This window comes from Herpailurus yagouaroundi, unplaced genomic scaffold (assembly GCF_014898765.1).
Source record: "Herpailurus yagouaroundi ecotype Mexico unplaced genomic scaffold, PumYag 203, whole genome shotgun sequence".
Classification (NCBI taxonomy): Eukaryota; Metazoa; Chordata; class Mammalia; order Carnivora; family Felidae; genus Herpailurus; species Herpailurus yagouaroundi.
Genome location: NW_024412434.1, coordinates 22,167,242 through 22,179,904, shown reverse-complemented (window position 1 = coordinate 22,179,904; position 12,663 = coordinate 22,167,242). Strand labels below are relative to the sequence as shown.

The 12,663-nt window shown below is 39.7% G+C and overlaps 1 protein-coding gene across 6 annotated transcripts in view; it reads left to right on the top strand.

Annotated features, from left to right (window-relative positions):
* The window catches only part of OPTN (optineurin), a 42,469-nt gene extending 38,616 nt beyond the window's left edge, over positions 1-3,853 (top strand). For all 6 annotated transcript variants that reach the window (XM_040451422.1, XM_040451421.1, XM_040451417.1 and 3 more), the window contains exon 14: positions 901-3,853. In XM_040451422.1, the coding sequence (XP_040307356.1) occupies positions 901-1,028 (128 nt within the window). In that variant the 3' untranslated portion in view covers positions 1,029-3,853. The remainder of the gene's footprint in view (positions 1-900) is intronic.
* Positions 3,854-12,663: the final 8,810 nt, after the last annotated feature.

The window sequence follows — 12,663 nt, the reverse complement described above, 5'->3', positions numbered from 1 at the left end:
GGTTTGCACTGGTCCAGAAAGGTCAGATTAAGGAGATGCCCTGGTAGCCAAAAGTCATTTCCAACATCGATTAGTTTGCACGTGGGGCCTTCTTAGAGTCAAGGCTTATTTCAAGCATTCTTTAATTTAGACTTGAACCTTGGGCCAGCTCTAAAATTGGACAGAATGATACAACGCATACTTCCCTTCTTTCTCCCCACTCGCTTTGCCCACTCGCAGCCCTTACATATCCGTAAAACTCCTCCCGGATGCTGTGGGTCTCATGAGGCGGACTTTCTGCACAGAGCAGTCTGAGCCTGGTGCCTTTCCCATCCTCCCGCTAACCTGCCTCACGTGGCACAGTGTGGCCCTTCCCTCACACACACCCACTGTCGCTTTTCTCTCCTGAAGTCCCCTTCGTCTCTGTACCCCTCTTCCACCTCCCAGGTGCTCAGATGCATGGGTGGAATGAACATGGTTATTATCTCTGCTTCTGAGAGGGTTCCTACTGTTCTAGGAAACCTCTCTGTGTGCCACTCGTTATTTTCTCCACCTTCTCTCCCCTTGAGCTCATATCTTTATGTATCTTGTTTCTTCTCCCAAATATTCCTGTTTGTATTAGAACTTGTCTTGTTCTGTACCTAGAACTGAAACCACGTATTTTCACATACTAAAAACCTGGACTAGAGCACAAAACCTACAGCAGTAGGATAGCAGGTACCATGTGGGCACATTTTCTGTGTGTGTGTAGATTTCTTAAGTTAAAGACCCCCCAAAAAACCTGTATTCCCTCCCCATTGGGTACCAATTGCCAAGTTTAATGGATGTTAAAATGAATTGTCTGTTATTAAAATCAAACAAACAAAGCTACTTGCAACATGGAAGAAATGGAATAGCGTTTCATTCAATGCTTGTTCTCAGGAGATGAGGATACCAACTGGAGGCAGCAGCAACAGCGGAATATTCCAATCCATTCGTGCCCCAAATGTGGAGAAGTTCTGCCTGACATAGACACGCTACAGATCCATGTTATGGACTGCATCATTTAAGTGTTCACACCCCACTTCCCCCAAACTGTTGGTAAATATCAGATTTTTTCCTCCAAGAGTTGTGCTTCTGTGTTATTTGTTTTCACTCAGACATTTTGCCTCATTATGCTTATTTTAGGAGGAAGAAAATCAATATGCCCTAAGTAGGACATTTTTTTGTGGATTTCCTTAGAATCCTTAACGTGCCACTCTTCTGATAGATTCTTTATTTTTGAGGGGGTTCCGTGTATGTGAGCTGAACTGTTCATGCAGTTAATAAGTGTGTAACATCATGGGACAGGGTAAATATAACCAATGGAAGAGGCCTCACAGATGAACATTGAGAACCTTTTAAGGAGGCAGGAAAAATGAAGTGGCTACAGATTTCATCAAGAAAAGTCATCTTTGGAGGTTTTTTAAAATAAATTGTTATTTTTCTTGATTTAAGACACATTTATATGGGGTTGTGTGTATGTTGTAGTTTTATTGCAGCCACAGTAATTGTACCAAAGGTGATATGGCTCTTTTCATATGAGCACTGTGGGCTCTTACTTGATCATCCAGATAAGTGACAATATAGCGGTATATGTGAGATACGTACATCAGGTTCACTGGTTTCATTGTGCTGCAGGTATATGGATGTGTACAGTAGTTTATTAATTTCTAAAATAGAACAGCTGTCTTTTGATTTTCCTGGATCAAGCTGTATACTCATTATCACAAAAATAGGTATTGTAAAATACAATTTTGCTTTTGAATCTTTCACATCGTTCATATATGATTGGCCAATTTCATAGGCTGTATTTTTCCATATTCAGCTTCATAGTGGCTTAATACTTATTCATATCTGTTTTGCTAAGTCTATGAATATATACAAATCCCTTTACTAGAGTCTACTATTTGTTGTTTGAATTAAAAATTATTCTTGCTAAGGAGGTGAAAAAATAGAGATTTGCCATATTTTGTAAATCTACAGTTTAGTGAGATTAGCTAATACTGGGCTAGTCATAAAAGTAAACAGTGTCCTTGTGTGTCTATATCCTAGAACGTTTAGAAGAAAATTAGGCAAACTTGATTTAATACACACACGCGCGCGCGCGCGCGCGCGTGTGTGTGTACATCTGTGTTTTTTAAACCAGGAATCAAAACTGCTAATTCTGTCTTCATGCCAAGAGACCACACTGCACAGATTCACTAATAACTGAGATTCCCCCATGTCAGTCCACAGAGAATGCTTCTTAAAGACATTTCTAAAATAACCATGAAATTCTCATTTTTAATTTCTTATTTGTTTCTAGTTTAAACTTTTTTCCTTACTATTTTATATTAGAGGAAATAGATTTCAACAGTATCTTAAATAGAAAAGCAACCCAAATGGTTTCACGTTTAAGTTAAGAGACTATCCTTTTATGTTGTTCAAGTAAACATATTAAGCTGATCCCAACCCTGAAGTAACAGTGTGAGTGGGCTTATTAAGCCTGTGATCAAATTGTCTGCTGGATAATTAAAAGGATTGCAAAAGAAGGCTAGTTCAAAAAGTCACCTTAAATTAAAGCTCCTCTACTGAGGGAATCAAACAGTTTGGTAAACAGTTTGTAAACTCTGTTCATGCCTTCTCTAAATAATTAGTCTCTTCAGAGGCCTGGTTCCATGTAACCAGGTAATGACACCTCATCAGAATGTTGGCCCCTCTTCTGGGGCCAGCTCTACCGTGTTCTCGAAGTGTGGCTGACTGGGAGCAATAGAAAAATGGAAACTGGAAAAAGATAGGAACAAGCCAATGAAAATTTTATACCTAACTAATTTCATAATATTGATCCTTCAAATATTGTATTTTAAAGTCATTTTGATCTAGTCTGGCCTATAAGGAGCTTAAAAGTCATCACTTCCATCCCTGTAACAAGAAAAAGACTGGACAAACTCAAAATCATCAACTCTCTTTAAATCCCTCAGAGAACTGAAGTCACAGGGCAAACCACTGCCCAGAAATTAGAGAGACAGTCAGGTACAAAGAGTCTCAGATTTTACCAGATCAGGGTCTCAGGAGCAGAAAGCACTCAGTCAGCATCTGAGTAGGAGAACTTAAACTAATTGAAGAATTGCCAAAGGCTTGGTGTGGACAAACTTGAGAATTAAAAACGCTAGCAGGAGTCCATTCTTAAGAGGCCCCCACACTTCTGTGAGTTTTAGCTCCAGGAGCCCTAGGAGCTCCTCATAGTGAATATTTCTGAAAATTCTCCCCTGCTTTTTAGCAGGAGGAGGGGGAAAGTAGCCATTTTGAAATACACCGCGCGCTCTTCTTCTTAGGAAGTTTCCTCAGGGGAAACTGTTTTACCAGAGTCTAACCTTGCTGGGATATTATCAGAGCCTCACTGACCTGGGGGAAAGGAAATACCCAACTCCAGCCCCCTCTGCTTTTACTCCTCTCACCTAAAGAGGAGAAAAAAGTCTGAGAAGCACTTGTAAAGGTCACCCCCTAGAGGCAGAGCTCAGTAAAAGACCGAAACCTTATCACAGGACTGCGGAACTCTTCTCCCCCACACATACCTTACCACATCAACAAGGTGCCTGCATAATAACGAGATTACAACTGGAAGAACTCATATTTGGCTTTACTTAAGAAAAAGTATGTAGGGAAATCCGAAGACAACGAAGGAGACAAAACAAGAACAGCAGAGGAAATTTCAGCCTGTGACATCTACAGCTGCAGCAGGCAGTAAACACAGTCCAGCTCTTAGCCAGGTAAACATAAAACCTCACACTATAGACTCACTTACCTCAGTTCCTTTTACTTGCTACATCACTTCCATTTTTCAACAAGAAATTATACTGCATACTAAAAAAAACCACAGTTTGAAAAGATGGAACAAGCATCAGAACCAGACTCAGATAGGATGATTATAAGATTGGAAATTGAAAACAACTATGATTACTACCCTAAAGGCTCTAATGAAAAGAGTGACAACATGTAGGAACAGAGGGGTACTATAAGCAGAGAGATGGAAACCCTAAGAAAAAATCAAATGGAAATACTAGAAATCAAAGAAACTGTAACAGAAATGAAGAATTCCTTTGATGGGCTCATCAATAGACTGAACATGGCTGAGAAAAAATAAATCTGTGTACTTGAAGCAATGTCAACAGAAACTTTCAAAACTGAAATGCAAAGAGAAAAAAGAATGCAAAACAACAGAATATCTGAGAACTGTGGGGAAAATTTTTTAAATGTAATATATGTGCAATGAGAATATCAGAATGAAAAGAAAGAAGCTGGGTGAAGTAATTATGGCTGAGAATTTTGAAGAATTAATGACACAAAACTACTGATCATGAAGATCAGAGATCATCAAGCAGGTTAAATGCCAGAAAAAAATCTTCACCTAGGTATACCATATTCAAATTACAGAAAATCAAAGGCAAAGAGAAAATCTTGAAAGAAGCCAGAAAGAAAGAAAATCTTATCTGTAGAGGAACTAGGATAAGAAATATATCAGACCTTTAGAAACCATGAAAGCAGGAAGAAAGGAATGAAATATTTCGAATGTTGAGAGAGAAAACCCACCAACATATAGTTCTGTGTCCATGGAAATTTTCTTCAAAAGTGAAGGAGAAATAGACTTTCGTAATAGACAAAAGTTTATGGAATTTTTTTGCCAATTTATGCTTCATAAGAAATGTTAAAAGTTCTGCAGAGAAAATGAAAGTCACATGGGTCAGAAACTGAGGTCTATGTAAAGAAAGGACAATCATTAGAGAAACAATAAATGAAGATAAAAATCTTTTGTTTCCTGTATTCTTAATTGATCTAACAGATTAACAGTTTGTTCAAAATAAAAGTAGCCACGTGTATTCAGTGATTATAGCTAATGGATCAATGAAATGAATAACAGCAATGTTATAAGGGATGGGAGCAGAGGAAGTGGGATACTCTGTTACAAAGTATTTCCACTCCCCATGAAGTGGTACAGTGTTCCATGAAAGCGCACTTGGATTTGTAGTTAATGTACATTGCAAACTCCAGTGCAACCACTGAAAAAAAAATATTAAAGAAGTATAATTGATACACTAAGAAAGGAGAGAAATGGAATAACATAAAATGTTAAGTTAAAAGCAGAAAATCCAGAAATAGAGTGAAAGACAATAGAAGAAACAAAAAACAAGGGTAAGAATAGAAAACAGTAACAAATATGGTAGATATTAATCCAGTTATAGCAATACTCACTTTAGACATCCTCTAATATATACTCTAAATATACCAATGAAAAGACAGAAATTGTCAGAGTGGATTTAAAAAAAACAAAAACAAAAACAAGATTCACCTATATGCTGTCTATAAGAAACCCACTTTAAATATAAAGACACATATAAATTAAAAATAAAAAGAGGGAGAAAGAAATAGTATGCTAACACTAATTAAAAGAAAGTGGGATAACTGTTAATTTAAAGAAGTCTTCAAAGCAAGGAGAGTTGTCAGGGATAAAAAAGGGACATTACAAAATGATAATGAGGTCAATTCTCTAAGAAACATAACAATCCTTAACATATATGCACCTAACAACAGAGCACCATAATACATAAGGCAAAAAGTGATAGAAGTGCAAGGAAAAAAAAAATAGACGAATAGTTAAAGAATTCAAAATCTGTCCATCAGCAATTAATAGACCCACTGCAGAATATGCATTTTTCTCAAGTTCATGGAGAACATTCACCATGATAGACCACATTCTGAACCATAAAACACAGCTTAACAAATTGAAAACAACAAAAATTATACACAGTATGCTCTCATACTACAATGAAATTAAACTGGAAATCAAAAACAGAAAGATAACTAGAAACCCTCAAAGAATATTTGGAGATTAAACACACTTGTAAATAATACATGGGCCAAGGAATACTCAAGAGAGCTTTAAATACACTTTAAATGAAATGAAAATATAACACAAAGTTTGTGGAATGAAATGAAAGCCATGCTTAGCAGGAAGTGTACAGCATTGAATGGAAGATCTAAAATCAGTAATCAAACCACTTCCGCAGTAAAAAAACTAGAAAAGGAATGGCAAATTAAACACAAAAGAAGCAGAAGAAAATAAATAATAAAAATGAGAACATAAATCAATGAAATTCAAACCAGGAAATCAACAGAGAAAATTAATGAAACTGAAAGGTGGTTCTTTGAAATGATCAACAAAATCAACAAAAAGCCTCTAGCTAGTTAAGAAAACAGAAGACACAAATTACCAATATCAGTATAACAGCAATGAGCAGTTGGAACTTTAAAAACATAAATAACACTTATGTTAGTACAAAAAAAATTAAATACTTAGGTATAAATCTAATAAAATATGTATAAGATCTGATGAAAGAAATCAAAGAACTAAATAAATGGAGAGATCATGTTCATGTATTGTCAAGATGTCATTTTTTCCCAACTTGATCTACAGATTCAATACAATCCCAATTAAAATCCCAAGAAGTTATTTTGTGGTTATTGAAAAAGTGATTCTAAAAGTCTATATGGAGACACAAGAGGCCTAGAATAGCCAACATAATACTGAAGAAGAACAAAGTTGGAGGACAGTTATTACCCACCTTTAAGACTTACTCTCAAGCTACAGGAATCAAGATTGTGGTATTGGTGAAAGAATAAACAATTATATCAATGGAGCAGAATAGACAGCCCAGAAATAGACCCAGATAGTCAACTGGTCTTTGATAAAGGAAAAAAGGCAATTCAATGGAGAAAGGGTAGTATTTTTAACAAGTGATGCTGGAACAAAAAGTGGACATCCACATGCAACAAAATGAATCTAGACACAGACCTTAAACCTTTCACAAAAATTAAGCCACAGACTGGAAGTAAATCTTTACAAAACATATCTGAAAAATGACTGATACCAAAATATACAAAGAATTTTTAAAACTTAACAATAAGAAAGCAACTAAATTTAAAAATGGGCAAAAGATAACAGATACCTCCTCAAAGAAGATGTACGGTTGGTAAATAAACACATTAAAAGATGCTCAACATATCATTAGGGAATTGCAAATTTAAACAGTAAGACACTACCACACACTTATTAAAATGGCTAAAATCCAAAACACTGACAATACCAAATGCTGGAGAAGATGTGGAATAACAGGAACTCTCATTCATTGGTGGTGGAAATGCAGAATGGTACTTTGGGAAGGCAGCTGGGCGGTTTCTTGCAAAACAAAGTGTACAATCCTTGGTATCTATCCAAATGAATTGAAAACTTATGTCCACACAAAACCTGTGCATGAATGTTTATGATAGTTTTATTTGTAATTGCCCAAACTTGGAAGCAACCCAGATTTTCATCAATAGATAATTGCATAAATATGTATGGTACATCCATACAATGGACTATGATTCAGCACTAAAAAGAACTAAGTTATCAAACTGCAAAAAGACACGGAGGAACTTGAAATGCATATTGCTAAATGAAAGAAGCCAGTCTGAAAAGCCTACGTGCTACATGATTTGAACTGTATGATACTCTAGAAAAGTTACAACTATGGAGACAAAATACTGGTTGCCAGGGATTAGGGGGAGGAAGGGATGAATAGATGAGAGCACACAGGATTTTTACGGCAGTGAAACTATTCTGCATGATACCGTGATGGTGGATAAATTTGTCAAAATCCATTGTATGACATAAAAGTTAACCCTAATGTAAACTGTGGACTTTAAAATAATGTATCGGAGCGCCTGGGTGGCTCAGTCGGTTGAGTGTCCGACTTCGGCTCAGGTCATGATCTCACGGTTCATGGGTTCGAGCCCTACATCAGGCTCTGTGCTGACAGCTCAGAGCCTGGAGCCTGCTTCGGATTCTGTGTCTCCCTCTCTCTCTCTGTCCCTCCCCCGCTTGCGCTTTGTCTCTGTCTCTCTCAAAAATAAACATAAAAAATTTAAAAAAACAATGTACCAATATTGGCTTATCAGTTGTAACAAATGTCCCATACTAGTGCAAGATGTTAATAATAGGAGAAATTGTGTGTGGAAGGGGCTTTATGGGAACTTTTTTCTTTGCACTCAATTTTTCTGTAATCCTAAACCTGTTCTAAAAAAATAAAGTCCGTTATTTCCTAAAAAATGAAAAAATTAACTTTGAGAAGATTATTTAATATGAACCTAAAATGTATTGTGTGTGTCATAAAATCAAGATTCTTGTGAAGATTGGCTAACACTTCCATTTGACCCATAATGAAAGGGGTAACTTGGAATTGCTTTCAATGAAATAAATGTATTTTGCCATCATTAATTCAATGGAGGAAAGCTGATAGAACAGCCAGTTGCAGCTTTTAAGTGTAACAGGACTCAAGTATATGAACCAATATTCAAATGTCTTAGTAGAACAATGGAAGATACCAAAACTGCTTTGCTATGAAAAGCAAATAAAACATAGAAATAATTTTACAGTCTGTTGAATCCTTTGATTTACATCATTCGTCATTTTAAAAATTACTGAGATAACATTACATACTCTCGTTATAAATGTTAGTCATCAGTGAGTAATTTAAGTGGTATTTTTTTCTGGCCAAGTAATTGCAAAGATGCAAAATGTAATACAAAAATTTTTTATTCAGGGGTGCTTGGGTGGCTCAGTCAGTTAAGTGACTGACTCTTGATTTCAGCTTAGGTCATCATCATCTCACGGTTTATGAGTTCAAGCCCCACACTGAGCTCTGCCCTGGCAGCATGGAGCCTGTTTGAGGTTCTTTCTCTCTCTCTCTGCCCCTCCCCTGCTCTCTCGCTCTCTCTCAAAATAAATATTTAAAAAAATTTTTTTAAACAAAAAACAAAAAGTACTCAGAAACTCTCAGTAGGCTGATGTAGCAATGTTGGCTTTTAAATATAAGGAGTCATAATTACAGGTAAAATTTATTTTACAAATATATTTATTATATTTTGTTGTTGTTGTTGTTGTTGTTGTTTGCTGGGTTATAAACCCAGTAAAATCAAGGAAAAAATGTGTTCAACAGTCTTATGAATTAATTAAAACCAGCAAGGCTGGTTTGAGTAGTTTAAAGTAACCTCTAGGTTGATTGAAAAGCAATAGACATTTATTTGCATAACAGAGACAGTAACCTGTTAACAAAATCAAGGAGGTGGGGTTCCCTCTTTCTCTAAGTAGAGGGTTCCCTCTGAGCAAGGATCACATTTTTCTCAGTACAGAATCTTTGTCCAGACAAATTCCAGTTTGGGATAAGACTTAGAGAGTTCTTCATGTATAGCAAGGAAGATACGAAGGCAGATGTAAACAGAAGGCAGATGTAAACAGACGTCGGCAGGAGGGAAATGGTGCAGGAGGGGCTTTAGAAACGGACTATTACTCCCAGTTAGAAGGTCTGATTTTCTGATTTTGAAGAGCACTGCCTGCCAGGCCTCAGGATGGAGGAGGTGTTAATGGTCTGGTGCATAACCAGGTAGACATATAGACAGGTAGACATATAGACAACCAGGATATTGTGCCTTTACCATCTCTGTTTTGGAGAACTCATGTGTAACCCCAGACCTACATGAAGCCCTGCATGTCCCACTGGCTTCGGTCACAGGGCCAAAGGCACCTGCTGAAATCTACACCATTGCCTCAGACTGAGCTCACCATCTCCCCACTGTCCACGGCAACCTCCTCCTGGGCACTCCAGTCCCTTCCCATAATTCTGCCAGGTGCCCAAGTGATGCCAATCTGGCCATCGTCCTCTCCTTTTCCTGCAAAAAGTAACTTTCTTTGGCCAGTTACCAAAGCAGAGAGGGTTTCCTTCATAATGTCTTTCCCACTGGCCTCTTCCCTTGAACTCCCGCAGTCTGGGACTGTCACGATCTTTGGCCAGGCTTCTCTACCTCCACTTTCTGGTATATTCAGTTCCTGAGCACCTGTCTTTTAGCTTACTGCCCCTAAGCAGCATTTAGAAAAGTAGCAAGAATAGAAGTTAATACACTTTTATTTAATTTTTCAAAGTTTATTTATTTATTTTGAGAGAGAGAGTGAGAGAGAGCAGGGGGAGGGGCAGAGAGAGAGAAAGAGAGAGAATCCCAAGCAATGGAGGGCTCGAACTCATGAGCTGTGAGATCATGACCTGCGCTGAAACCAAGAGTCAGATGCTTAACTGATTGAGCCACCCAGGCACCCTGAGGTTAATACACATTTATGTTTACATATGCTGGGCACACTATGGTGTTTTCAAGCTTTTGTCATTAATCCTCACAATGCCCTATGAAATAACTGTCAGTATCCCTGTTTGGCACATGAGTAAGTGGGGGCACTGTGAGGTTAAGTAATTTACCCGAGGTTGCACAGTTAGCATGGGGCAGGAGGTTAAAAACCATGCAGTCTTAATTCACTCGAGACTAAGCACTAGGCCACTCCTTTCCTCGTTACATCTACCTGCTTCCCGCACCTGCTCACAAACTCACTGCCCATAGAATATCGCTCTTGACCTGTTCATCTTCCACATGATTTGTCTGATCTGCTTCTTTTAATGTTTTGACCCCATCTGTCTGTTCCCTCCTGTCCAGCAAGATTGGTGCTCGTTGGTCGTCACCTTATGTCATTTATATTTTATACATATGTCACATCTCCCAACTTGGAGTGTAAATTCCTAGAATATGGGCCACATCTCTGTCCAACATCACGTACACTTGAGGCAGTAAGTGATTATGGCTGATAACCATGTGTGAAAATGTCCTGGAAATCCTCATTTGGTCCTTCCTAAAATAGCCTCTATTCCACGTTCTGCCAATATCAGCACTTTCCAGAGGAAGAAACTCGCCCTCAAATGCTAAATGATGGGTTAAGGAGCAAATACTCCACTCGATTTTTTTTTTCTTTCTGTAACATTTATTGTGTGCCGGCCACCAGCAGCAGGAGGGAAGACAGAGAAGAGATAGAAAGATGAACAAGACACAGTTCCCTTGTCTCCAGATGCTGACATCATGGTGAGAAGAAGCAGAAGAGGTCCACAATTAGGATGCAGTGTGGAAAGTTCTATGTACCCTCCTACTCCTGAGTTCCAGGAAGCACTGAGTAGCAATGCTTAGTCCAAAGGGCCAGAGAAGATTCCCAAAGGAGGTGATGCCTGCATTGAGGTTGGTTGGATAAGTAGGAGCTGATTCAGTGTTTGAGGCTTTGGAAGCAGAGAGGTCTGCATGTACAAAGGCTCTGAGGCATGCCAGAGCCCGGAATATTTAGGAAGAGGAAGTTGCAGGTCAGCGTGGCTGGAAGAAAGACTGATTCCATGGAGAAAGAAAAGAGCTGAGGTTAGTGGAAAAGTAGGCCGGACTCAGGTCTGTAAGTCAAGTCCTTGAATGGCAAGAAGTTTGGAATTACAGGAACTGAGGAGCTGTTGATGAATTTTGTTCAGGGAACATCCAGGCCAAGATGATGATGTAATTGGGAGCAGTAAGGGAAATGGATTGGAGGTGAGTGAGATCAGATAGGGACTAGTTAGAAGTAAAAAACAGGTGACCAGGGGTCAGGGAGGGTCACAGAAGTGAAGATGGAGAAGAGGGGGTGGACTCAGGAGATGTGAGAGATGATCTGGAAGACGGGGTGAGTGGACACAGAGAATGGGCACCTCCGGCAGGGGTGATGAGGGAGGTACTTAGCCATAGGGCCCAATGGCATTCTGGGGGAGGAGGCTGGAGCCCGCTAACTTCTCCCTCTGCTTTTCCCTTTCTTGTTTTGTGATATGTTTTAGAGGCTCACCCATGATTCTGGTGCCCTCTAAAGTTTTAGAACCACTGCTATAGAAAGACACAGTGGCCACATGAGACCAGACACGGAACGGTGGGTCCCACCCTCAGGGTTTCTGATTCAGTAGGTCTGGCGCGGAGGGTGAACATGTGATTTCTCACAGGTTCCCCGGTGCTGCTGAAGCTGCTGCTCCGGGGACCAGATTTTGAGAGCCCCTGCTGTATCACATTGATATTTGCCATTTCCCTTCTTAAAACTCCTCCCTTGGCATCCTGTGCCATCTTTTTCTTACAGGCCCACCCCTTACACTGGGGCGAGAATACAGAGATCCTGTGTGTGAAGTTTTAAAGTTTAGAGATCAAGCTACCAGTCTCCTCAGAGTTTCCCGCAGAAACATGGCATCTTGAGAAGTGGGCCCAGCCCTGGAAACCCTGCTTCTTCTCCCATGTAGACTCCGTTCTGTGCGGCACCTGGGCGCCACCTCTCTCCAAGTGTGCGGACATCCCTGCCTGCTATTCAAGCCCCTCTACCTGCCCAACCACCACCAAAGAGCTACCCCGTAGACAGAGGGATCCGCCCTCAAAGGACAACCTGGGGAAGAGGCCACGCGGGGCCTCAAAGCCGCCTCAGTGCAATCCCAGGGTCCCAGGACCTAGAGCTTTGGCTACCAGGAGTTGCCCAGGATTTGGGTGAGCCTCACCCTGTGGGGAGGGACACAGCCAGAGGAGGACCGGCACAGGGACACGAGAAGGTCGGGCCCAGACTTAGGGCCAAGAGTGACACTGCTTTCCTGACCACACTCCAGCTGCACCTGCCCACCTTCTCTCATTGGCTCAGAAGTCTGTGCCCCCAGGGCGCTGGCCTTCTACACCGGAGGTTCTTTATCTGAAGGGGTGCCGTTGGGAAGACATGTGAATCCCCTCAGAAGGTATACA